The sequence below is a fragment of the Trachemys scripta genome, chromosome 3 (assembly GCF_013100865.1).
Source record: "Trachemys scripta elegans isolate TJP31775 chromosome 3, CAS_Tse_1.0, whole genome shotgun sequence".
Lineage (NCBI taxonomy): Eukaryota > Metazoa > Chordata > Testudines > Emydidae > Trachemys > Trachemys scripta.
This window is the reverse complement of record NC_048300.1, coordinates 140961575-140987536: the sequence shown is the minus strand read 5'-3', so window position 1 is coordinate 140987536 and position 25962 is coordinate 140961575. Positions and strand designations below refer to the sequence as shown.

General features: G+C 40.1%; 1 protein-coding gene across 13 annotated transcripts in view; it reads left to right on the top strand.

The window, feature by feature from the left end:
- Nucleotides 1–25962, top strand: part of DOP1A (DOP1 leucine zipper like protein A) — a 101131-nt gene that overhangs the window by 16489 nt on the left and 58680 nt on the right. For 6 of the 13 annotated variants that reach the window (XR_004645193.1, XM_034766133.1, XM_034766127.1 and 3 more), the window contains exons 2-12: nucleotides 872–995; nucleotides 1173–1347; nucleotides 2204–2283; nucleotides 3251–3442; nucleotides 5677–5858; nucleotides 8480–8650; nucleotides 10699–10888; nucleotides 11671–11769; nucleotides 13309–13408; nucleotides 22650–22759; nucleotides 24991–25099. Coding sequence is in view for 11 of the 13 variants with exons in the window: in XM_034766133.1 (XP_034622024.1) it covers nucleotides 3305–3442; nucleotides 5677–5858; nucleotides 8480–8650; nucleotides 10699–10888; nucleotides 11671–11769; nucleotides 13309–13408; nucleotides 22650–22759; nucleotides 24991–25099 (1099 nt within the window). In the remaining 2 variants the exon portion in view is untranslated. Of the gene's footprint in view, nucleotides 1–871; nucleotides 996–1172; nucleotides 1348–2203; nucleotides 2284–3250; nucleotides 3443–5676; nucleotides 5859–8479; nucleotides 8651–10698; nucleotides 10889–11670; nucleotides 11770–13308; nucleotides 13409–22649; nucleotides 22760–24990; nucleotides 25100–25962 lie in introns of those variants that run through there. The other 7 variants (XM_034766132.1, XM_034766134.1, XM_034766130.1 and 4 more) reach the window with 6 other exon arrangements.

Here is a 25962-nt window from a genome sequence, read left to right as displayed (position 1 = left end):
TACTAATCCTCATATTTATAGAGGGAAAAGATCCAGGAAGATATACTGAACGGTTGATATTTAAATCAGGATTAAGGTGTCCAGGAAAACAGACACATTGTTCTTTAAATAACATATAATAGTCCTGATCTTCTGTTTCTAAATAAGACTTCATATTCTGGGGCTCTCACTCTTTCACACAAACATTTGTGGGTTGGGGGGCGGGAGCCTGGAAGGGAAGTCTCTCTCCCCACCAAAATATAAGTGGCTTTGTTGTACGTAACGTGTAGCTGGATAAAGAAGAGATGCTGATATATTTTTAACCTAAAAAACATTTATTCACTGTGTCAGTTCTTTCCTCCATTCCTCTGTGCTAGTGCTAAAGTCTGGAAAAATCCTGCTGCTTTTGTATGTTTATTCTTTCTTCTCTTTTACTGTTGTTAATATTTTATTTCATTCTTGGAGATCAAACATTGACAGTCATTGAATCCCTGGGGACTTTGTTCTCTGTGTAAAATGGATCTTTTTTCGCATTTAATTCAAAGCAAAGATTGTTAAACAACATTTCATAAAAGTAATAGAATTCAAGCCCTTAACTTCAGTGGGGAATCCTAGAATGCATCAATTGGCACTCTCATTGAGCATATTTGCTTCATTGTATTCTACTTTCCTCTTCTGTCCTGCCACAGAGAAAATAAAGGGCAATCGTCATTATTGTTCCATCCACCAGGCAGCAAGAATGCAAAAGATTCATGAATCCAGCCTTTATATATACAGCCATCTGTCCCATGCCCCTTCCTTCCAGTTTGTTTGCCTCCTTGTATCTAGAAGCATATGTCTGTTTTTTGTCTTTCCTTCTTCCTTTAGTTCTCATTCCTGTTTTATTTTCTAGGGATAAGTAAGAAAAGAAAAAAAAGGGAGTGGAGGACAAGGAAATGAATAACCAAGTATTCCCATGATCCCAGGGAAGAAAAGACAGGTGGAGGGAGTGTGTTGAAGACAGAGCAGAGAGTTAGGTATTTATTTGTTTATTTTTATGGTCCCATTGCCCTAATATCAGAAGTCAATACTGGAGTCCTCCACCTTTCACCAGGGTTCTTGGGGGAATGGGGCAATGCCTGAAGGATTTCTCATTGTCACCAATCTTGCCTTTTTCCTGTGTATTTGAATGTTATGCTATCTCCTAACTGCAGTGAAAGAAGAAATCCTGGGAAGACTAGCTCAGCTCGAATCTGGTGACCTCAAACGCCTTGGCAAAATTGACTGGCTCATCTTGACTGTATCTGCTAAGTTCACTTGGTTCAGCTGTTGAAACCCAATGCCCTGTTTAGCTGTGTCTTCACTGAGTATTATAATGGAAGCTTGAAGGTACAACTTTCTCCTTTTCCCCCAGTTACTGAAAGAGCTGAGAAAAATAGGCTGAGACAGAGGTGGTGATATTGCTTGCTAATGGGTGGACTCACTACTCATGTTTTTCTGGCTTGATGAATGAGCATGGTGATTAATCTCCCTTTATGTATCCCAAAATATGAGATTATCTGCCCTACGGCTTTGTTCTCTTCAGTTACCCACAGCGCCTCAGGTAACTGTATTGAAGTTTATGGAGTAGGGTTCCATAGAATAGGGTTTCTTGCTGAGATTGCCAAGTGCCTGAGGAATGGCAGAAAATTTTCCACATTTTGTGTTACACATCTTGGACAATAAGAAGACATTTATTAGATAGTGTAATTCAAGAAGCATTCGTTTTCTGATTCCTTCAGAATGTTTTTGACTTCCTTGTAACAGTTTCCAAGGATCTACACCTTTGCTGTCTTCTTCATCTTTAGATCTTGGGATATTGCTTTCCACCTCTACATTGACTTTTCTGCTTTCAGTTATTTCAGAGGCATTTACTTTACTGTAACACACTTCCCAGTAACTCACTCTATTACTTCACAATGGAAGCTTAATAGGAGCTGTCTTTCAAAGTAGCTTTTTTAGTTGCAATCACATCTGCTAGGCCAGGTAGTGAATGGAGTTCTCTTATTATTACTCCTCACCTTCAGTTTTCCACTTGATTTAGGTGTTTTCTTTTGCTGTCTGCTGGACTTCATCCTGAAATTGAACATGGAGTTACATGTCAACCAACTCATTGTCCTTCCCATTCTTTGCTCTTACCCAAGACCGAAAACTGCATTTGTTGGATGTGTAATCTATTATGTAATTACATTTATCTCATTTGCAGGAATTTAGAAACCTAAAGTTTTTGTGTGTGTTTTGTGAGCTGTCAAACAAAAAGACTGTGATAAAAGCTGCAATTGCCAGGTATGTTAGAGTAGAAGTACACAAGTATAAGTTGTAATTCCCAGAGGGTTTGTGGATGGTACCAAAGGAGCAGTGGAGGGGGGGGGGGAAAGAAGATTAAGTAAAATTAAAATATGGATACACAATATAAGTCCTGTGGTGGTGTGTCACCACATTGTTGTAACCAGAGAATCCCACCGAGTTCAGTGTAGACCACTGCAACATGCTGCTAAAACCTCTGATTATAAAATACTATTAAAGTTGTACCTGTGTGCATAAACTTACTTTATACAAAACAGTATACAGTAATCCCTTTTAAAAGTATGGTATATGGATGCAGATCGTGACAAAATATGTCATTAAATTGGAACACCAAATGTGACATAAGTAAATGTTAATGCCCAAGAGCATGTCTGAGAACTATGTAACTGTGTTGCATACGTATGCCCTTCATTTTTTTAATTTGCACAGGGGCTAAGTCAGAAAGATCGATTACTTCATGGAAAGCATGGTGGCAAATTGTTCCAATGATGGCTCAGAAATTAAAAACAAAATGCAGAAATATAATTTTATTACATACTGTATGACTGTGCAATCATTGGTTTCAAATTACGGTCTATAGCATGTTCTGAACTGCTGGCTGGCATGAGTATGAAGCCAATCTGTTAGAATTATAAACCTGAGGATTTTTTTTTTGTATGAAAATCTTTGAATAATTAACATGACTGGATTATTCAAGATGACAGGGTGAACACAAACTCCTTTCAGGAAACACATTTAATATCTGTGCAAAATAATATTTTTGTACACAATACACAGATTGTCCTAATTAGTAAGCCTAACTTTATTCTCACATATCTGTAAAGCTTTCTACAGGGACGGAATCTAGCCTCTATGATGATCACAAGCTCTTTGCATAAAATTTTGTATCTACAATTATTTTAATATTATGAAACTTTTGGAAAAAAATGTTCACTTTTTTTTACAGCTAATGATTTTACATGAATTGCAAGCTGGTATCTAGTGGGGACTCTGTGGGAGGATGAACACGGAGGAGGTGGAGCTACTGAGTGACTCCAAGTATAGAAACTATGTAGCAGCAGTTGACAAAGCACTGAAGAACTTTGAATACTCCAGTGAATGGGCAGATTTGATATCAGCACTTGGAAAGCTAAACAAGGTATGACAATAGCACATTTCAGAAGAGGCAGCAGATGTATGGGAGAATAAAGCTTTGAGGATTGATTCCTGACTATAACATAAAAAGATAAGGTTTTAACAGTCTTAAACCTAAAATATTATTAAACTTTTGGAAAAATAGCTTAGCAGATTAACCTCCACATAAGTTAAATTGCTCAATGAACAGAAATTTCGGAGGCGCTAACAAGCTCTTTGATGATGGACACCACTTTTTCTTGATTTTTTCAGACTCCTGTTTGTTTCTTCTTTCTTCGTTCTTGAGATCACCCCTATAGTTCCCCCACCACCTCCACAATTCCTCTAATTATAAAGAGAAAGCTATAGTACACTAGGAAGGGCTCTTTCTGTCCTTACCCCAGATATCCTTGCCTTTATGCTGACCTCTCTTATGCTTCCAACCAGACAAGATGGTCCCTCACCCTGCACAGTAGCCCCAATTGGTTCTCTGCCCATTATTCTTCCACACATACTCATCCACTTTCATCTTGGCTATACTGATCAAGTCTGGAAGGAATTTACAAAGTGTGTGTTTATTAAACCAATTGTGTAACAATTCATCTCCAAATAAAACAGCTAAAGACATAATCCTTGCCAAAACCAACAGATTAAAACAAATTTGAAGTCTCTAGTACAAGCATTTTTGGTGCACTCATGAACCAAAAAATAATAGGAAAATGTTAAGAAAAACCCAGTTCAGTTTCTGAATCATAATATTTCCAAAAGTCTTTTCCAATTTGCTCCAAATTTTAACTACAAATCACAAGTTTTATCATGGGCTAATATCAGGTATATGAAATTCCAAGGCAAAGGGTAGGATAGTGCAGATAGAAATTGGGTTTATAATGGAAAGGAAGGTTCAGTCCAATTAGTAGTTAATTTTCATTAGGAAATACATACAAGTTAAATCCCTTGAAATAATTTAGTATGGAATATGAAATATTTTGTAATTTTCAACTGATTTATATATTTAAAGCTTACAGGCAAAAGATGTAAAGTTTGCTGCTTACTCTGTGGGTAATCTGGGACCAGAAAACTGGTTAAGAAATTTTTGTCCATGTTTCTAATGATTTTCAGTAGAAACTATTACTATGATAAGTGAGAAAGAAAGCACCACATTTTTCACAGGAGTACACTGAAAATCCTTCACTCCCTTTCTCTTTTGTTAAACTGGTGTAGCTTTGTTTATATTTAATCCCATCACTTCTAAACTTTTTAGCAAAATTAATAATTTACTTTAATTTACATCAGACCAACCCTATATTTTTTGTGCTCCCAAAACTACCAGTGAGAGTTTTGGATGGGGCCAGGATACAGGATTTGACTCTGAACATTGTTATTGCATTGTCAGTTAGTCAGCAAGATAAAAATATGGAATAACCCAGTGTACTTATGTGGCACTGCACAAACATAGGCCCTGATCCTGCAAGAAGCTCCATGTGGGTAGCCCCTTGTGCTCCCATGGAGCCTCATTGAACTGTTGGATTCCATGTGTGCCCACAAGTCAGCCCATGTGGAACTCCATAATGGATTGGAGCCTCAAACTAACTGGCTGAAGCACTTTTATTTTGCTCACTATGTCCTGTGGAATATTCAAAATTTGGGAGCACTGGTATGGTTGATGAGGACTACAGAGTAGTCAGTTTGTATAAAAAGCTTTAGCTTTATTTTTTAATGTTGGTTATGGTATTCTCAGTACATTCTTACACTAAATAATGATGCATTATTAACAAAAACATCCAAAAATTCAAATGCAATTCTGAATTCCAATATAAAGGTAACCGTGAATTCAGTTACGTCAGTTCTACAGTTTTTTGTTTTGCACACTGCATCAATCTATGCTTCTTAAACAGCAGCTGTTGATTTTTGCCTGGAATAATTTTAAAAGGGGTCATAAAGAGTCTGGTGAGTTTCTGCTGACAATCTGTATAGGCAGCTGGAGAGTTTTAATTTCTGTCCTGAAATACCACAGTGATACATGTGCCATAAAAACCTGAATAAAATAGAGTAGATAAACTTTAACTTGGGCCCTGATGTAAGTGAAATTGCACCTATTTACTCAATTTCACTTATGACAGGCACAAAGTAGCCCTAAGGGTAGAAGACAGTAGAACAATTTATTAAAATTGAAATGTGGGACAGTTTTGTTTGGGTCATGGAAATGTATTATGTCTCCCAAGTGGGATATTTTTAATTGATTTAATTTTTTCTTGGCAGGTTTTACAAAACAATGCAAAATACCAAGTAGTACCTAAAAAGCTGACCATAGGCAAGCGTCTAGCGCAATGCCTTCATCCAGCCTTGCCAGGTGGGGTTCATCGGAAGGCACTTGAAACATATGAGATTATCTTCAAAATCATTGGACCCAAGCGTCTGGCTAAAGATCTTTTCCTGTACAGGTAAAAATAGTTAAAATGTCATTAACTTTCAGATTTTTAGTTCATCTAATGTAGTTTAGAAGACTTTTTCAGTTTCATATTTTAAACATGTTTTTAAAGATTCTATACAGATGGACAATATATGCTGGAGCAAAATGAGTCGCTTAGCTGCAGCATCTTGTAATATGACAAGTTACAGGCTGATGATAAACACAGTATCCTGTGATTTAACCAAAAACACCACTACTGATGCTTGGTGTAGGAAGACAGGCTCCAAGGTGCTAAGCGTCTCCATTAAAGGTGGCATATGCCATCTAAGGATCAAGTCCTTGAAGGACAAGAAGTAGCTTTTAGAGAGAAGTGTTGTCAGTAGCTACCGGTGTGGTGCTCTGCTCTTGTTCGATGATGATAACAGTCTGCTGTGTGCGTGTTCTCTCTGTGTGCTGCCCCAGCTCTGCCTAAATAGCTGACACCGCAGACCCTGAGAGAACCCCCAAAGACCACAGACTCTAGTAAGGTACGAAGGCACCCAGCCAGGTTTATTGTCAAACAAAGCACAGTAATAGTTTCCTATAGACTCTACAGGACATACTACGAATATGTGCCCCCTGGCAATGGACACAGCTCAGTCAGTGGCGGGACACTCCGCTGCCTCCTAGGCTGGACGACGATGTGCACTTCCAGACCTATTCTTGTACAGGTGCAGAACAAATTACTTATCCCTCCTGACGTATTAGGGTGCTGCTTCTCCCGTTACATGTTGGTTCAAACAAATCTATTCATCATGTTGTCCGTTTGACCCTGTCTTTAAGATGCCTGTTCCTCGTTATCTCTGTGGAGTGTTCTGATGCCATTTTGGCACAAGTTCCTCTTATTAGCACTTATGTGTGGATGCACCTGCTTCTAGCAACCCTATTCTTGCCAACTTCTGTAAGTGGGGTCTGCCTCTGGCTTACAGCACAGCTTTTGCTTAGCAATGCCTGGAAGTACTTTGGTTCAGTCTTCAGGCCTCAGACTGGGCCTCTGACACAAAAGTTTGTTTCAGGGCCTCATCTTACTACAAGAAGTATTATCTGGAGACCAAGACAAGAGGGTATTTGAGAAACACAACAAGATACTCTTTAGTTGTTGAGAATGACATGGTACTTTCCTATATATATATATATAGAAAGAAAAAATAAATTTCTTCAGGCAACTTCATATTTTTAAAATATTTTCATTTCTATCATGTATGAATAACACAGTTTTCACAAAGTTTTCTTTCCGTCAGGGATTGTTAAGTGTTCTCTGGGCCTCTCACATCAGTGTGGCTCCAAGCATAATTTTTCCTAACATCTACTGATTATTTATTCATTCAGGGTCTGATCTATGACATCCGTGGGTTTTGAATTAGGCCCTCAATGATTCTGAAAAATAAAATTGTGTTCAGAATTCTTGTTTTTTTACACATTTGTAGTAATTTCTGAGATTTGGCGCAGACAGTGAAGATGTATTTTTGTTAGTCAGAAAACCTCTGTTTTGTTCATCAAATTTAAAACTGACTTCTGTTTTCCTGAAATAACTATAGAAGCAGCAATTGCACATAGCAAATTTAGAAAATAACTTAGACACTGAGTTATAGAAAGATCAGATAAAAGAACAGCCTGTGCTGACTTATAACATAAAGGGATCAACCCAGTGAAGAGATTATTTTTTTATATGCAATCCCAGTTTTTGATCATTTGGACAGCAATCATAATCCAGGAATGAACCATAGCATTAGCAGTCTGCCTTGTGTTTGGCTTTGTTTAGATAGATTTTATTGTTTTGGAATGGGGGTATGGAGAAGGGGTATTAGTTTATCACCCTCACAATGGGAAAAACCCTCATAATGGGAGTAACCTACTGTTCATTTACATTCATTCAATGTATGCTTATAAAATTAAACTTTCCTTTAACCCTTTTTAACATTCACACATGAGCAATGGGGCTATTGCTAGTTTGAGGACTCACTTGTGGGCTGAATATCTGCAATCAATGGATACTATGTTGTTTGTTTTTAAAATTATTTTGTGTGATATTTGTATATATATTTTGTTTGTCCTGCATCTTATTTTTGTAAAGTACAAGATCATAGTTTTTATTATAGGGAAATAATTTTCTGTACTTTTTAACTTCTTCAAATTAAAAACATTAGTTCCCATTATGCCATGTCTACGTTTCTGTGTTTTCCTTATAGACTTGAAGATGCTTTACTTGTGGTGTTTTTTCATTTGATAATTCTTTTTCTACTATCCTGCATTTAAGATTTAATTTTCCATAGGTGGATCAGTTAAAATGACAGATTTTTCCCCTAGTCTTACTAAAGTAGTTCAGTTTTATCTTGTTATATACTTGTTACAAGTCACATGCAATTCTCTATCTCCCTTTCTTGAAATGAGATTGATAAGACTGCATAAAGTCAACTAGGGGCCTCACTGTATCAGTCTATTAACCTGGGACGTGCTCATCACCATAGTGTCTCTGTCAATACAAAACACCAAGATAAAAATATATTCTCGTGACAATGCTGGGCACTGCTATAACTGTTTTGTGTGACCTAGTTTAGGTGTGTCACATAAATAGCTTCCTGAAACAGTATTATTGTATTTTATTATTTACAGTTCTGGGCTATTTCCTCTTCTTGCCAATGCTGCTATGTCTGTCAAACCAGCATTACTCAGCCTGTATGAGATTTATTACCTTCCTTTGGGAAAAACATTAAAACCTGGTCTGCAAGGATTGCTAACTGGGATTCTGCCTGGTTTAGAGGAGGGATCAGAGTATTATGAGAGGTATGAATATGATATACTAATATATTTGTACTACTAAAATATTGGTTTTTAATTTCATGAAGTGTTGAGTTTTGCTGATATGTTAAAAAAATTAGATATTTAAATAACAGGTTTTATCCAGAAAATGATGTAATCAGAGATGAACATTAAGTTAATATCTTTTTAAAAGATTCCAAATATTATGTTAGAAGAAAGAGAAACTACTAATTAATGGCATATATTAAAAGGATATCAAATCAGGTAGGCCCCAAATTGAACTCATTTTACAGTTTTAGAGATATGTAATACACTAGAAAAATGTATTTCTTCCATTTTAGTGGGTCTCCCTCCATGATTGTTTTACCTTTTTACAAACTTTGAAAACAAATAGGTGTTACACTTAATCTTGGTCCAAAATATAAATCTAAATTAAGTGCAAAGTATAGTAGACAAGAACAATAGGACCTTCTCTTCAGTTTACACACTAAAATTCCTATAATAGTATTGACCTTTCTGAGGGCAACGTATACATGTGAATACAAGTTTGCAGCAGGGAGCAGCAGCTGTTTCTGTCTGGGGAGTCCAAGACACAGACAAGAGGGGAAGAATGCTGTGATATTGTTGACAAGCACTGTAGCCCATGTGCAGCAAATGGTGGGATCTTGTCCATATGGAGGATGAGAGCGCACTTAGTCTTTAGAAAAAGTTCTCTAGTTTTTTCAGGCTAAACTCCAAAGCAAGTATTATAGACTCTCCAAGTAGGGAGCTATTAGTATGGAGTTCACATATTGTTGATATTTCAAATCCCAAAACTGTAAAACTCTTAACTTTCACAGTTTGAGTCCAGTAAGAGCAATGGTTCCTGTCTCTTTATTTGACATGTGTATATATATTGAATTACAAAAGTGGGTGGGGAAAAAATAGCACAGAAATGTAGATTGTCATAAGAAGAATAGAGAATGTTTTGGGAGAAAAAATTAAAACAACTTTGTATTGTGGTCATGATTTTTGCAAATGACAAGGCATGTTAGGGTGTATCTACAATGCAATGAGACACCTGTGGCTGGCCCAGGCCAGCTGACTCAGGTTCTTGGCAGAAGGGTGCTGGAACAATTTTTATAGTGGGGATGCTGAGAGCCATTGAACCAAACTGTAAACCCTGTATATAACAGAAACCACTTCAAGACAGGGTAGCACCACCAGCATACCTCCAGAAATTAAAGATTAATCTTTAATTAAAGATTATGTCATGTTATGAAACCTCCAGGTATTCATCCAACCAAAATTGGCAACCCTAGCTCATGGGGCTCGGGCTAGGGGCTGTTTAATTGTACTTTAGATGTTTTGGCTTGGGCTGCAGGCTGAGACCAGGAATCTCCCACTCTCAGGGTCCTATAGCCTGGGCTCCAGTGTCTGTACTGCAGTTAAACAGCCCCTTAGCCTGAGCCCCTCAAGCCCAAGTCAGCTAGCACAGGCCAGCTACAGGTTATTAAGTGTAGTGTAGAAATACTGATGGTGTAATACTTCAATGTCAGCACTGATTCAAGTATTTTGTGCTGAGATTCAAGTGCCTTACTAGAGAAACAAGCTTCTCTGTGATAAAAATTTAGGTTCAGCTTTTAAACAGGGTCAAACTGCCCTAGCCTGTATGAAAAAGTAGTCGTCCATAGAATGTACTTCATCAGTACTTTTGTCCATATAGAAATTGTGAAGGATGTATCTTGCTTTGTATTTTCTTTTTTAAATTTTGTATTAAAATCAGTGCCAGACACATCTATCTTTCAGTGTTAATACATTTACCTATATCCAGTGGGTAATGCTGAAATTTCCTATAGATTGTGGTATTCTTGGAGGTCTTCTAGGATAATATATATTACAGTGCATTGCTTTCTGCAGCAAAGAATCTCTGTCTGCAGTATGTTGCTAAATATTGAACTTTACATTGATTGCTGCTTGTGTTCATACAGCCTGATTTCATGTTTTGTAAAGCAGAAAATGTTTAGTTTCCAAAGGTATGAGCTAATGCAACCTCTCTGTTCCATTGACCTCTTTTGTTACTTGTGCTGTAGAACCAACACTCTGTTGGAGAAGGTTGCGGGTGCAGTCGACCAATCAGCATTCTACAGTGCCCTTTGGGGTAGTCTTCTTACCAGTCCTGCGGTTCGGTTACCTGGAATCACATACGTCCTTTCCCATCTAAACAGGAAGCTTTCAATGGAAGATCAGCTCTATATAATTGGCAGTGACATTGAGTTAATGGTAATATGTTAATTCTTTAGTGTAAGGCTCATTTACATAACTATACAGCTTCCAGAGGTTTTCTGATGTCTTCTCAGTCTTTGAAAATAATCTTTAAATATATACATTTTGTTTATTTTTAGCACCAGTTAGACTGATATAGTATGCATGTTAGATGAAATTTCATAAATTAGATTTTAAAAATTGCTTGGTGTTTTTAAATTGTACTGACCATTCATTACCCTTGTCAATAAAAGTAGCAAAATTTCATGTTGCTTCTTGAAAAATGTGTAGTGAATTAATTTGCTGATTAAGCTAAATCAAGCCATGCATATATTAAGCAAAGCTTAAATGCTTTCTGTGGTTAGTAGAAATTGTGAAAATTACACCTCTACCCTGATATAATGCAACCCGATATAACACGAATTCTGATATAATGCGGTAAAGCAGTGCTCCGAGGGGGCGGGGCTGCACACTCCGGCAGATCAAAGCAAGTTCGATATAACGCAGTTTCACCTATAACGCGGTAAGATTTTTTGGCTCCCGAGGACAGCGTTATATCGAGGTAGAGGTGTATATCTTTCTTCCATGTTTTCATAATTTCATTTGTTTATGTGTCTACGTTGTTTACATTATATCTAATTTTGAACTAGGTTTTTTTGATTTCTAAATTCTTCAGTGTATTTAATAAGAGAACTGTAACAGATATCTGTTTTTGAGAGGTGTATGTATGTAATTTTTGAAATATAATAAATTATGCTATTTTAATTACAAGTCTGTTTTTAATGGCAATGTTATTTCAGGTGGAAGCGGTAAGCACATCAGTGCAGGATTCCAGTGTATTAGTACAAAGGAGCACATTAGACCTTATACTCTTCTGCTTTCCATTCCATATGAGTCAGGTAAAATTTTAATATAAAATAAAGAAATATATATCCATATACTCCTTCATGTATAGATTGTTTTTCTGTCAAGTGCTGATATTAAGTCAATCTTTATTAATGGCTTTCTCCAAAATCAGAATAAATAGGTTCTCTTATAGAGGATTCTTTCTCAAGTGGCTTGTGTGTTGGCATACAATGATCCCTGTCTTAGGCTCATGGTGTTTAATATGTTGACATTTTACTGTATACAGACTGAATATAAGAGAAAACATTTATTATTTATAGAAACTTTTTTTATGGTAGAGATGGGATCTGCTCTATTAGAAATTCCCCGATACAATTTCTAATTGAGTAGAAAACAAGTTATGTACTCATTTGTGAGTTTTCAAGTCCTCAGTATTGGAGAACTAAACATGAATAGTTAGACATCCTAAGGAGTTAGTAATGAGAAGGAACTTTTTACTTTCTAGATCACTTGGACAACTGCAACTCAGTTCAGTAGTGACTGAAATTTAGTGCTTGCTGGCAGTTAGCTACTGTCTGTTGTAAAATGATTTTGTGGGCGCAATCTCATTCCTAAAGGACAGTTGCTTTGTTTTATTTTTAAATAATAATACCTTCCTGTTGGCTCCTGATGACCTCTTTAAGGGAAATAAGTGATTGAGCATGCCTGGAGATAGAACTGCTCCTCACTCCTCATGGTGGTCCTTCCACTTCAGGGTTTAGATGGCACTGCAGCTGGGTAAAAGCTTTTAGATGAATATATTTGTTTTTAGAAATATGCATTTTTTTTTCATGCTCTAAAACTGTTTGCAAATTTGGGTCTAAACTTGGAAAAAAATGGAAAAATTTCAGAACTATTTGTTTTGACTTTTCATTTCAAAATGGTGTTTCAAATTGTAATGTGGCCAATTTTTAAGATAAAGTATCCCCAAAAAGGGTAAAAAAACCTCCACTTGAAAACAGCCAAATCAAAATGAAAAAAATAAATAAAAAAACATTTAATTTTGAGTTGACTGAAACAATTTGATCAACTTGAAACAAATTGAAAAAGCAAAACACTTGATTTTGAATTGACCTGAAACATTTTGGTTGATTGGAACCCAAATTTCATTTGTCAGAGCTATCCATGTAGTACCTTTCTTGAGCACTAAAATTCACATAAACTAGGGCTTTTTAAATACTAATCATTGAGGAGAAAATTATTTGAGACTGTATCCACTGGGGATTTTGTATTGCATTTTAATCAGTTTGCTTCCATGACTTCCATTTGATAAGCAAAGTGAAATACATTGTAGTACGGTGATGGACTGTTAATAGAGGCAGCAATTTTCTACCATGCTTGCAGTGTCATGCAGCATTTTAATAGGTGGCAGTTCCAAATCGTAATCTCACTTTTTGATTTCCTAAGACTCAGAACTTTGTGCTACTTCATTGCTATGAATTCAGAGGTCTCAGGAAATTAAATAATTTTTATCCAGTGAATACTTATCCATTAGCCAGCTACAGATGTCACTTTCTGTGGTTAAACTACAATAATATACCTAATTTCTTCAGGCAACACGCCCAGACATGATCAGAATTTTGTCAGCAGCCCTTCATGTAGTACTACGCAGAGATATGTCACTCAACCGAAGGCTTTATGCATGGCTTCTAGGTAAGTTTCTACTGCATTTGATAATTAACTGTTTAATGGCAGAGAAAGGAATGTACTTGGTAAAAATAATACCAGGTACTTGTAATGGTGAAATCCTATGTATATGACTTAATAAATAAAAATCAGTGTTGATTATGTTCATGCTATATTTATGAGTTTAACACAGTTGCCACCAATGTATTAGACTATGCAAAGAAAGACCCCTGAAAAAGTTGTGTGTAGCAGATTTTGATTTTATCAAAAGTGACTTATAAGAAAACTATTACCTTTTCGTCAGCACAGCCATGTGAAAAAGTCCATGATAACAATATTCCTTGCTAGATATAAATTATTTATATAGTTTCTTATAGTGTATAACCCATAGGCTCTAATCAGGAATGGGACTCATTGTGCCGGGAGCTGTATATGTTAAAAGACAGTCCCTGCCCCAGAGATCTAACAGTTTAAATTAAGACAAGACATAAGTCAGTGTAAATTACATTTGAAGCAGGAAGGGGTAAGGAGAATGAAGGGAACAATAATACGTTGAAATATATTTGAAAATAAATTTTTATATTAGCTCCCTGATTCCACAAACACTGATATATGTGCTTAACTTTAGGTATGTACATGTATACAGTACTGTGGTCTAAATTAGCATTTCTTAGCCTATTTTGGGCAGCTGCCATGTAGCTAAAAATGTCTCCATTGGTGAAAATAGTGGTACTTTATGGAAGCTTAACGTCACATTGTATAATAGTTTTCATCTTGATATAATGCCAGTTGGTCAGAAAAAGAATTAATGAAGAGCTATGGAAAATGTCTGTTCTAATCAGTTTAAAAAATCTTTGAATATCAAACCAATATTTACTCATGATAGAAATTGGTTTATCTTCTGACTGTTTTTAAAAATACTGCTGATTAAACTCATGTCCTGTTCTGCCAGATGGGTTCATTCAGCAGGAGGATCAAAAATTCCAACTTCAATTAAACAATTTATTTTCATATCTATTTCACAGTTCAAAGCCTCTTTTATGAGCTACTTCTTGTCTTTTTAAGGAAGACAGGGAAACACATTTATATATGTAGATCATTTCTCTAATTTTTCCAAATAAAAGGAAATTGCATTTAATAAATTAAAAAAAAAATTAAGGTTAAATCTAAGTAACTATCCTTTTTTCTGTAAAACAGAACTTGAAACTTCTACAAAGAATGTTGAGAACAACATTTGATGCATCTTTGGTTATGTCTACACTATGAAATTAGGTCGATTTTATAGAAGTCAATTTTTAGAAATTGATTTTATACAGTCGATTGCGTATGTCCACACTAAGCGCATTAAGTCGGTGGAGTGCATCCTAACTACTATGGCTAGCATAGACTTATGGAGTGGTGCACTGTGGGTAGCTATCCCACAGTTCCCGCAGTCTCTGCCACCCATTGGAATTCTGGGTTAAGCTCCCAATGTCTGATTGGGCAAAAACGTTGTCATGGGTGGTTTGGGGTACATGTCGTCAGTCGCCCCTCCCTCCGTGAAAGCAACGGCAGACAATCGTTTCGTGCCTTTTTTCCTGGGTTACCCGTGCAGACGCCATACCACGGCAAGCACGGAGCCTGCTAGGCTCACCATCACTGCTGCTGTTGTTGGCAAGTCTACTGTGGGGGCTGTTGTGATCCAAGTAGCCAATGCAATCATTTACGATCTGTTATCAAGGCTAGTGACTCTGGGAAATGTGAGGGCCTTTTTAGATTTTAGGTGTATCATATTCCTGTCCTTTGTCGCTGGTGAAGAAGTCTTGCTGTACATTCCAGTCCGGTCGGTGCTGTAACACCCCATAGCACTTCTGTGGTTGACACATGTAACAGCTCCAGGACTCTTGCTCTTTTGCCTTGGCTGAGGTACCTTGCCCTACCTGGATCTCCAAGCATTTGACACAGAAGCACCTGCAGCGGCTGGCATTGCTACACAGCAGCAGCTCCTTGCCTTTGCAGCAGACGGTGCAGCAGGACTGCTAACTGTCGTCATCCCCCGAGCTTCTCCTGCTCCCCAGCAACGAGCTCGGGGGATCCATACTGGTCCTCCTGGGTGCTGCTGGCAGCAGACGGTGCAGTAGGACTGGTAACTGTCCTCGTCGGACATGTAGCTTGGCCGGGGGTTCTGGGAACGTCTTCCCTGCCCAGCTCCTAGCAACCACCATCACTGTATGGCTCCATCACTTCCCCTGCAACTCTGCTCTCCTGCTCCCCAGTGACGAGCTTGGGGGATCCGTTCATGAAACCTGGACAGTAGTAAGGAGCAGTTCAACTATAGGCTGAGCAAGTGCAGAATGGTGGTAGAATGTGCCTTTGGACGTTTAAAAGCTCGCTGGCACTGTTGGTCAGACCTCAGCGCAAACAACATTCCCATTGTTATTGCTGCTTCCTGTGTGTTCCATAATATCTATGAGAGTAAGGGGGAGACGTTTATGGCGGAGTGAGAGGTTAAGGCAAATTGCCTGGTGTCCGATTTTGAACAGCCAGACACCAGGGCGATTAGAAGAGCACAGCAAAGCACGCTGCACATCAGAGAGGCTTTGAAAACCAGTTTCATGACTGGCCAGACTTCAGTGTGACAGTTGGGTGTCTTTCTCCTTGATGAAAACCCGCCCCCTTTGTTGATTTTAATTCCTTGTAAGCCAACCACCCTCCCCCCTTCGAAATAAAGTAACTGTTGTTTTGAAATCATGCATTCTTTCTTTATTAATTAAAAAAAAAGAGAGAGAACGGACAAGATAGCCCGGGTGGGGTGGGGGAGGAGGGAAGGACAAGGCCTCATTGCTTATTGTAGTCACACTACAAATCAAAACTGTTTGAATGACAGCCTTCTGTTGCTCGGGCCATCCTCTGGAGTGGAGTGGCTAGGTGCCCGGAGCCTCCCCATCCGCGTTCTTGGGCGTCTGGGTGAGGAGGCTATGGAACATGGGGAGGGGGGTAGGTGGTTATATGGTGGATGCAGTGGGGTCGGTGTTCTTGTTGGCCTTCCTGCAGCTCCAACAGATGCTTCATCATGTCCGTTTGCTCCCCCATTAGCCTCAGCATCGTGTCCTGCCTCTGCTCTTCGTGCTCACTTAATTCTTTCCTGGCCTCTGCCACTGAATGCCTCCATGCAGTAAGCTATGCCCTATCAGTGTGGGAGGACTGCATGAGCTTGGAAATCATGTCATCACGAGTGTGTTTTTTTCGCCTTCTAATCTGCAATAACGTCAGGGACAGAGATGATAGGGGGAACGTAGAAACATTCTACGCTCTACGATTCTGGGGGGACTGCATGGTCACCTGTGCTGCTGAGTTCACCACGTTGACCAAATAGGAAATGAAATTCAAAAGTTCACGGGGCTTTTCCTGTGTATCTGGCTAGTGCATCAGAGTTGAAGGTGCTGTCCAGAGCAGTCACAATGGAGCACTCTGGGATAGCTCCCGGAGACCAATTCCGTCGATTTGCGTCTGCACTACCCCAAATTCGTCCCAGCAAAGTCGATTTTAGCGCTACTCCCCTCACCGGGGAGGAGTACAGAGGTCGATTTTAAGAGCCCTTTAGGTTGACAGAACGGGGTTAGTTGTGTGGATGCATTCATTTTAAATCGACCTAACGCGGCTAAATTCGACCTAACCCTGTAGTGTAGAACAGGCCTTTCTCTAACTCATGGTGTGACTTCACACTATTTTCTTAAAATTATCGACGGCAGATTCCACAGCTATTCCATGTGTGCAATTTTCACAGACGTCAATGTGATTTCAGTAAATGGAGTGGCCGCATAGTTCAGCATCTGCAAGTGTTGCAGAGTTAGCACACAATGAGTAGGCATAGCCTATATTCTGTACAATTATATAATCTCTGTTTTCCATTTAATTGGATATAGTTTTTTGTTAATATCATTTTTTCTTTGAGTTAATTGGTGTTGTGTTGCTCTATATTACTAATGAAGATTCTACTGTAAATATAAAAACATTCTTCTTTTAACTAAGTGGTGAGGCTCTTTTAGTCTAAGTCTACGCGGAGCTGCATGCCATTCTAGGGGGTGCAGCCACCACTACCCCAACCATGTGCTTTGACTCCGTCAATGGAGAAACACGCAACAGGGAAGCGGATTCGGGGTACGCGGAAGATGATGATGATGAAGACAATGAAGATAGCTCACAGCAAGGAAGCGGAGAAACCGGTTTCCCCAACAGCCAGGATATGTTTATCACCCTGGACCTGGAACCAGTAACCCCCAAACTCACCCAAGGCGTGCTCCCAGACTCTGAGGGCACATAAGGGACCTCCGGTGAGTGTACCTTTGTAAATATTACACATGGTTTAAAAGCAAGCGTGTTTAATGATTAATTTGCCCTGGCAATTGCGGCCAGTACAGCTACTGGAAAAGTCTGTTAACGTGTTTGGGAATGGAGCAGAAATCCTCCAGGGACATCTCCATAAAGCTCTCCTTCATGTACTCCCAAAGCCTTTGCAAAAGGTTTCTGGGGAGGGCTGCCTTATCCTGTCCGCAATGGTAGGACACTTTACCACGCCAGGCCAGTAGCACGTAGTCTGGAATCATTGCATAACAAAGCATGGCAGCGTATGGTCCCAGTGTTTGCTGGCATGCAGACGACATCCGTTCCTTATCTCTCTTTGTTATCCTCAGGAGAGTGATATCATTCACGGTCACCTGGTTGAAATGGGGTGATTTTATTAAGGGGGCATTCAGAGGTGCCCATTCCTGCTCGGCTGAACAGAAATGTTCCCCGCTGTTAGCCACGCGGTAGGGGGGGAGGGGTGAAGGGATCATCTCAGAGAATTGGGTGTGTGTGTGTGTGGGGGGGTAGTTGGGTTTGTGCTGCATGTTAACCTGGAAACCCCAGCCCCTCCTTTTACATTGCAAACCCATTTTAAATGGCCAACCCAACGGGTGCTTAGTATGGGAAATGAGGGCGCTTCTGTTTGAAACCATTCCCACATGTTATGAGGGTTAAAAAAGCCAAAAGACTGTGGCTTACCATGGCTGCCTGCAAGCCGAATTCTGTTGCCTGGCACCGTGTGAGTGATCTCTCACACCAAACCGGCAGGCCCTCAATATAAGAGGAAAAATGCGACCTTGTAACGAAAGCACATGTGCTGTGTAATGTGAACAGCAAAATTTAACGTGAAAGAGTGTACCCATTGTTCTCTAAAATGTGTCTTTTTTAACCACCTCTCCCTTGTCCTCCACCAGCTGCAAATGTTTCTCCTTCGCAGAGGCTAGCAAAGATTAGAAGGAGAAAACGGCGGACTCAGGATGATATGTTCACGGAGCTCCAGATGTCCTCCCACGCTGAAAGAGCACAGCAGAATGCGTGGAGGCAGACAATGTCAGACTACAGAAAAGTACAATATGAACGAGAGGAGAGGTGGCGGGCTGAATCGCGGGATGAACAGAGCAAGTGGCGGGCTGAAGATGATAGGTGGCGTAAGCTTGCAGACAGAAGGCAAGAGTCGATGCTCCGGCTGCTGGAGCATCAAACTGATATGCTCCAGCATATGGTTGAGCTGCAGGAAAGGCAGCAGGAGCAGAGACCGCCGCTACAGCCCTGTGTAACCAACAGCTCTCCTCCCCAAGTCCCATTGCCTCCTCACCCAGACACCCAAGAACATGGTGGGGGGGCCTCCGGCCACCCAGTCACTCCACCCCAGATGATTGCCCGAGCATCGGAAGGCTGGCCTTCAATAAGTGTTAAAGTTTTAAAGTTTTAAACTGCAGTGTGACCTTTTCCTTTCCTCCTCCCCCACCCCTCCCGGGCTACCTTGGCAATTATCCCCCTAGTTTTGTGATGAATTAATAAAGAATGCATGAATGTGAAGTAACAATGACTTTATTGCCTCTGCAAGCGGTGCTCGAAGGGGGGAGGGGAGGGTGGGGTGGTTGGTTTACAGGGAAGTAGAGTGAACCGGGTGGGGGGGGCAGAGGGTTCATCAAGGAGAAATAAACAGAAGTTTCACACCGTAGCCTGGCCAGTCTCAAAACTCGTTTTCAAAGCTTCTCTGATGCGTACCGCGCCCTGCTGTACTCTTCTAACCGCTCTGGTGTCTGGCTGTGCGTAATCAGCAGCCAGGCGATTTGCCTCAACCTCCCACCCCACCATAAATGTCTCCCCCTTACTCTCACAGATATTGTGGAGCGCACAGCAAGCTGCAATAACAATGGGGATATTCTTTTCGCTGAGGTCTGAGCGAGTCCGTAAGCTGCGCCAGCGCGCTTTTAAACATCCAAATGCACATTCCACCACCATTCGGCACTTGCTCAGCCTGTAGTTGAACAGGTCCTGACTACTGTCCAGGCTGCCTGTGTACGGCTTCATGAGCCATGGCATTAAGGGGTAGGCTGGGTCCCCAAGGATCACGATAGGCATTTCAACATTCCCAACGGTTATTTTCTGGTCCCTGAAGAAAGTCCCTTCCTCCAGCTTTTGAAACAGACCAGAGTGCCTGAAGACGCGAGCATCATGTACCTTTCCCGGCCATCCCACGTTGATGTTGGTGAAACGTCCCTTGTGATCCACCAGGGTTTGCAGCAGCATTGAAAAGTACCCCTTGCGGTTTATGTACTCGGTGGCTTGGTGCTCCGATGCCAAGATAGGGATATGGATTCCGTCTACCGCCCCACCAGAGTTTGGGAATCCCATTTCAGCAAAGCCATCCACTATGGCCTGCATGTTTCCCAGAGTCACTACCCTTGATATCAGCAGGTCTTTGATTGCCCTGGCAACTTAGATCACAGCAGCCCCCACAATAGATTTGCCCACTCCAAATTGATTCCCGACTGACCGGTAGCTGTCTGGCGTTGCAAGCTTCCACAGGGCTATCGCCACTTGCTTCTCAACTGTGAGGGCTTCTCTCATCCTGGTATTTTGGCGCTTCAGGGCAGGGGAAAGCAAGTCACAAAGTTCCATGAAAGTGCCCTTACGCATGCGAAAGTTTCGCAGCCACTGGGCATCGTCCCAGACCTGCAACACGATGTGGTCCCACCAGTCTGTGCTTGTTTCCCGGGCCCAAAATCGGCGTTCCGCGGCATGAACCTGCCCCAGTAACACCATGATTTGCACATTGCTGGGGCCCGCACGTTGTGTGAGGGCTGTGTCCATGTCAATTTCCTCATCACTCTCGTTGCCGCGCTGCAATCGCCTCATTGGCTGGTCCTGGTTTTGCTTTGGCATGTCCTGGCTCTGCATATACTTCAGGACAATGCGTGTGGTGTTCATAGTGCTCATAATTGCCGCGGTGATCTGAGCGGGCTCCATGATCCCAGTGCTATGGCGTCTGGTCTGAAAAAAGGCGCACAACTGATGGAGGGAGAGAGGGGCGAGTGACGACATGGCGTACAGGTACAGGGAATTAAAATCAACAAAGGTGGCTGTGCATCAGGGAGAAACACAAACAACTGTCACACAGAATGCCCCCCCCCCAAAGATTGAACTCAAAACCCTGGGTTTAGCAGGCCATTGATTTCACGGAGGGAGGGGGAAGCAAATGAATACATCTATTTTTTACATCTTAAGCTGGCAGCAGACAGTGCAGCATGACTGATAGCCCTTGGCATCTTCTGGGTGCTTGGCAGAAGATACTGTATTACGATTGCTAGCCATTATCGTCAAGATGGTTCAATCGGACTGCCGGCAGGACTGAGTCTCCAGGAGACAAAGCATGTCTGCCCAGGTGCCTCTGATTGAACTGGAATATGACGATGATGGATATCAATCTTAATACACAATCTACTGCCAAAAGGCAAGGGGCTGCTGCTGTGTAGCAATGCAGCCCCACGTCTGCCAGCACCCAGATAGGCGATGAAGACTACCAGTCATACTGCACCATCTACTGCCAAAAGGCAATTAGCTGCTGCTGTGTAGCAATGTAGTACCACGTCTGCCGGCACCCAGATGACATATGGTGACGGTGAGCTGAGCGGGCTCCATGCTTGCCGTGGTATGTTGTCTGCACAGGTAACCCAGGTAAAAAGGCGCGAATCGATTGTCTGCCGTTGCTCTGATGGAGGGGGAGGGGCCTGATGGCATGTACCCAGAACCCCCCACGACACTGTTTTGCATCATCAGGCATTGGGAACTCAACCCAGAATTCCAATGGGTGGCGGAGACTGCGGGAACTGTGGGATAGCTACCGGAAGTCGCTCCGGAAGTCGACACTAGCCTCGGTACTGTGGACGCAGTCCGCCGGTTTCATGCACTTAGAGCATTTTATGTGGGGACACACACAATCGACTGTATAAAACCGATATCTATAAAACTGGCTTCTATAAATTCGACCTAATTTTGTAGTGTAGACATACCCTAAGTTTTCATAGTATAGTACTTACATATCTGTTTTTAGCTATTCCTCATCATTCTTCTATCATAATGCACAGTTTTATGAAAACTAAATAGAAACAAAAATCTTACTAAACCTTTTAAAATCTGTGTTAGCTCTCCATAGATGTCCTTAATACTAAAGTTTATTTTCAGTTGAAACTAAATGACATCCTTTCTACTTTTTCTTCTGTTTTCATCATTCTTGAGCAGAAAATGTGAAAACCACTTCTGAAGAAATTTTGTTGTTTTCAGCAGCTTGTTTTTTTTTTAAAGCTTATCAGGAAAATGTTGAATTTCTGTAAGAAAAGATTAAATTTTCAGAGAGGAAACTAGATATTTCATTCACATAATTTTTCAATGATCAAGTTGATTTCCTTAGCATATGAATCTTTTTGTAAATGATTTACTAGTTAACTTTGATATTCCTTTTACATGTATAAATAATTTAGAATAACAACATTAGGACAATAGCTTCTTTGGCTTTGTTCTCTGCGGTCCTCTGATGTTTAAAATCTGCTATACAGCATTCAATAATGTTAACTACGGTTCTTTGTAATTGTTGTTTCTGCTGCTACAGTACATTGACTTTAAAGACACATACTGTAGAACATACTGTATTTTTGACGTCTACATTTTTCTTGTAAAAAGTAATGTAACTATCTAGCAGTGTGTTCAATGAAAACGAAAACTCCAGAGTGTACTTCGCTGTGCAGTCAGCTTAATACTTTATTCCATTTAATTAGTTTCTTTTATTAAACTATGTAAAATGGTCTTTCTCTTGCCAACGTTACTTGGACTACAAATTGGTAAGTTAACAGTGCAAGTTGATCCACTGTTTAAAAAATTGACGAAGAAAACATAAAAAGATAAATATTAATTTGTCATGTCTTTTGTTTGCTTGAAGGTTTTGATAATAATGGTGCTATCGTAGGACCTAGAAGCACAAGACATAGCAATCCTGAGGAACATGCCACTTACTATTTCAATACTTTTTCTAAGGAAATGTTGGTCCAGGTAAAAATATGTTTTATTTTTTTTACATTACGCATTATGAAACTATTCTTTGCATCAATATAAATCCTTATAAACAAATCTTATTATAAAAATATTCTTTCTGTTAAGAATTATCTTGACAAATATTGCTGTTTCCTCATCCACTAATTGGCCATCTCAATATAGTCATGTCATTTGTGTCTTTTTATAAGGAAATTTTAGAAGGTCTGCCTTTTTGTAATATATCCTTGTCTGTAAAATAAATAATTCTTTTAGAACTCTTAGATTTCAATTACAAGCTTAGTGTGAAACATTAGCTAGCACTCTCTTCTTTAAAACAATGATATTATATGGAAGTATTTTAATCCCATCTCTCCTCTACTGCTTCCTCTCCGTTAGCCAGAGTAGCACTTATGGAAGGTACTTGATTGACAGTGTGGCAGACTGAAGTCTGCTTATCCACAGAACAGATTTGGAGAGGCCTCCTTCCCACTTGTACAGATGACAAAAATATCCCTCCCTGTCTCAGCTGTGGGGGAGAGAGAATTTGGTTAGACTAGCAGGGGATGACTAGTCCCCACAAGTGGAGAAGGGAGAGCCCTTCCTCTGGTCTCTGGTACATGCAGGACTATGCCAGGGACGGGGAGGCTTTTCTGCTACCTATTTGCTAGCTGACTGGAGGGTAATGGTGGAGACAGTTGGCCTCAGAACCTTCCCCCCTCCATTTAAAGTCTTCCTGGGCATCTGGAGGCAGACTTGCCTCGATAAATTCCTCACACTCTCTTCCGTTAGTTAAGGTATGTGGAGATGTGTTTCAAGGCTGCTCTGGGTCAGACCGACCACCAGTTTTGGGGATCAGGAAGGAATTTTTCCATTAGGCTACAATGGAAAGAGTTCAGTGGGTTTTTTGCCTTCCTCACAGCATTTTGGAGGCACAGTTAGGTTAAAAGGAGTAAGAAAGAATGGGAACTCTAACATTAGGAGTTAATATAGAAAGGGTTAGGTCATCTCCGCGTGTCTTGGCTGGTGTCCCTTGTGAATACAGGCTAAAAGGGCTAGCTCTCAGATGTAATGAGACTTGGGATTCGGCTGGTCTGTTTCCTGTGAAAAGGGGAGACTGTAAGTCTTCAAAGGCTGAGGTCTCCCTGGGAACCTTCTGCCCTCCTTGTGGAGGGAAGGGCAAGATGATTCATAAGTGAGCTGAATCCTAGTGGGAGGCTGAAGCGAGTTGACCTTGAATTATTGGTTATATGGAGGAAGCCCTGTAGCCACGCAAGGGGTCCAGTGAAATACCTGTTTGTGAGAGCGAGTGGGTGCATTCCACCCCTTGCCCATTGTTAAGGTAATAAAGTTGTGGCCTGCAGATTAAATCCATTCCTGTGTCTTTCATTCACCTGGATGTCTTGACTGATGCCTTTATCCATTTAACCTTTCCCTCTCTCAGGATGCTAGAAAGGGTGCCAATATCTATACAGTCCAGTTCCATTTTTTCTTAGCAGTCATGCTCAAGGTAGAGGATACCTGTTTTTCCCAATAAAAGGGAGAGCTCTCCTCTATGTTCACGTGTAGAAGATTTTCCAAGATACTGTGTGATGATACTCACCTCTTAGTAGATGAAAGATCAAACCTTTTTTCTGTCTCATTCCCACTGTCTTCTCTTTTCTCTTCCTTCTTTCTCCTCTTCTCTTTTTTAGAAGCCGTAGAAGAAATGCACTAGCTCCTACTCAGATTGCTGTGCCAGCAGCAGAGAGAAACTAAATAGCTTGTGAGAGTCTAGTTAGTTTTATTCTGCCTCTGGTGCCATGGAATAAAGTACTTCCGTATAGGAGCTCATTGTTTTCCCTTCCTTTGAAGCTCTCATTCTACTTGTTCCATGAGTTGAGCTAAAGAAAATAGTCTGACAGCCAAGGTGCATCCTGAATAGGCAGATTACTGTTTTATTCAGCCCTGCATTTAATTTTTTTTTTACCTTCTCAAGTAGCTACATCATCACTTTATACCCCTTGTTCATTACTCTTAAGAAATTGTGAGTAAGCATCCATTTATGCTACTATACTGTGTGTTCCCCATCCTTCTACAAATATTAGAATATATTCCATTTCTGTGGAATAGAATGTGACAATAAGAGGAATGCCTAGGTATGGAGAATGAGCTGCAGGGAGTAATTCCCCTTTTTGCATGTTTTCATAGTTGCCTGTTTCAGAAGCTGTTCTTTTCTTCTTGATTTTCTGATCTGTGTATGCTTTTTATAGGCAATGGTAGGAATCTTACAAGTTAATGGACATGGAGAAGAGAGCACACTGATGCAGGACCTAAAGCCTTTTCGGATTCTTATCAGTTTACTGGACAAACCTGAACTAGGTACTCTCATATATTCTAACCTTAAATACGTTTTTCATGACATTTTGATAAAAATTATGAATTCTTTTGTTTGACTAGCATATAAAGCAATGTTCTGGATAACTTTCTTAACAAAGTAGTAGGTATGCTCAACTGTTCACTTGACAAAAAGAAATGTGCAGTAAATAGATGGTAGAGTTGGACTATATAGTGTCTTCCGATCTAATCACATACTACTTTCTCACCTCCTCCCAAAAAACTAACAGTTCTACTCCAGGCAGTAAATCTGAAGTTAAAGTAATACTGAGAAGAAGTTTAGGCTCCAAAATTGATCTTCCCAAAGTTTTTTGAATCTTGAGGGGAATGCTATTTAGATTTTTAATTCTCTAAGAAAAACAAACCATAGCTACCACACTGTTACAGAGAAATGGGAAAAATATCCCAATAGCTACTGTTCATGTGATCCCAAGGCCCCTTCCTCATTATCCCAACACATGCACCTTTTGAAATATTAAAAATACAATATCACATTTTTTCTAGTACATGAAGAGCTTATCAGTAAGAATTTATTGGCTTTTAAAGGATGTAGTCATTTTTAATTAACAAACAAGTAATTAAATTCCTTAATATTGACAAACATTATCCACAATAAGTGGAAATTAAAAGTATGGGGATGTGGAGAGATGATACATATGTATGGAATTTTGCCAACATGATCCACCTAGCTGTTCTCGCTTCACTCAATCTTAACGTATGCAGTGTCAGTAAAATTTAAAATGCCTGGCTCAGAAATCATGAATGACTGAGAAGAAGTCAAAGTCTAACTGTATTTTTTATCATGTACCATAGTTTGGCTTTTCAGTCACTTGTAGTTTCTGAGCCAG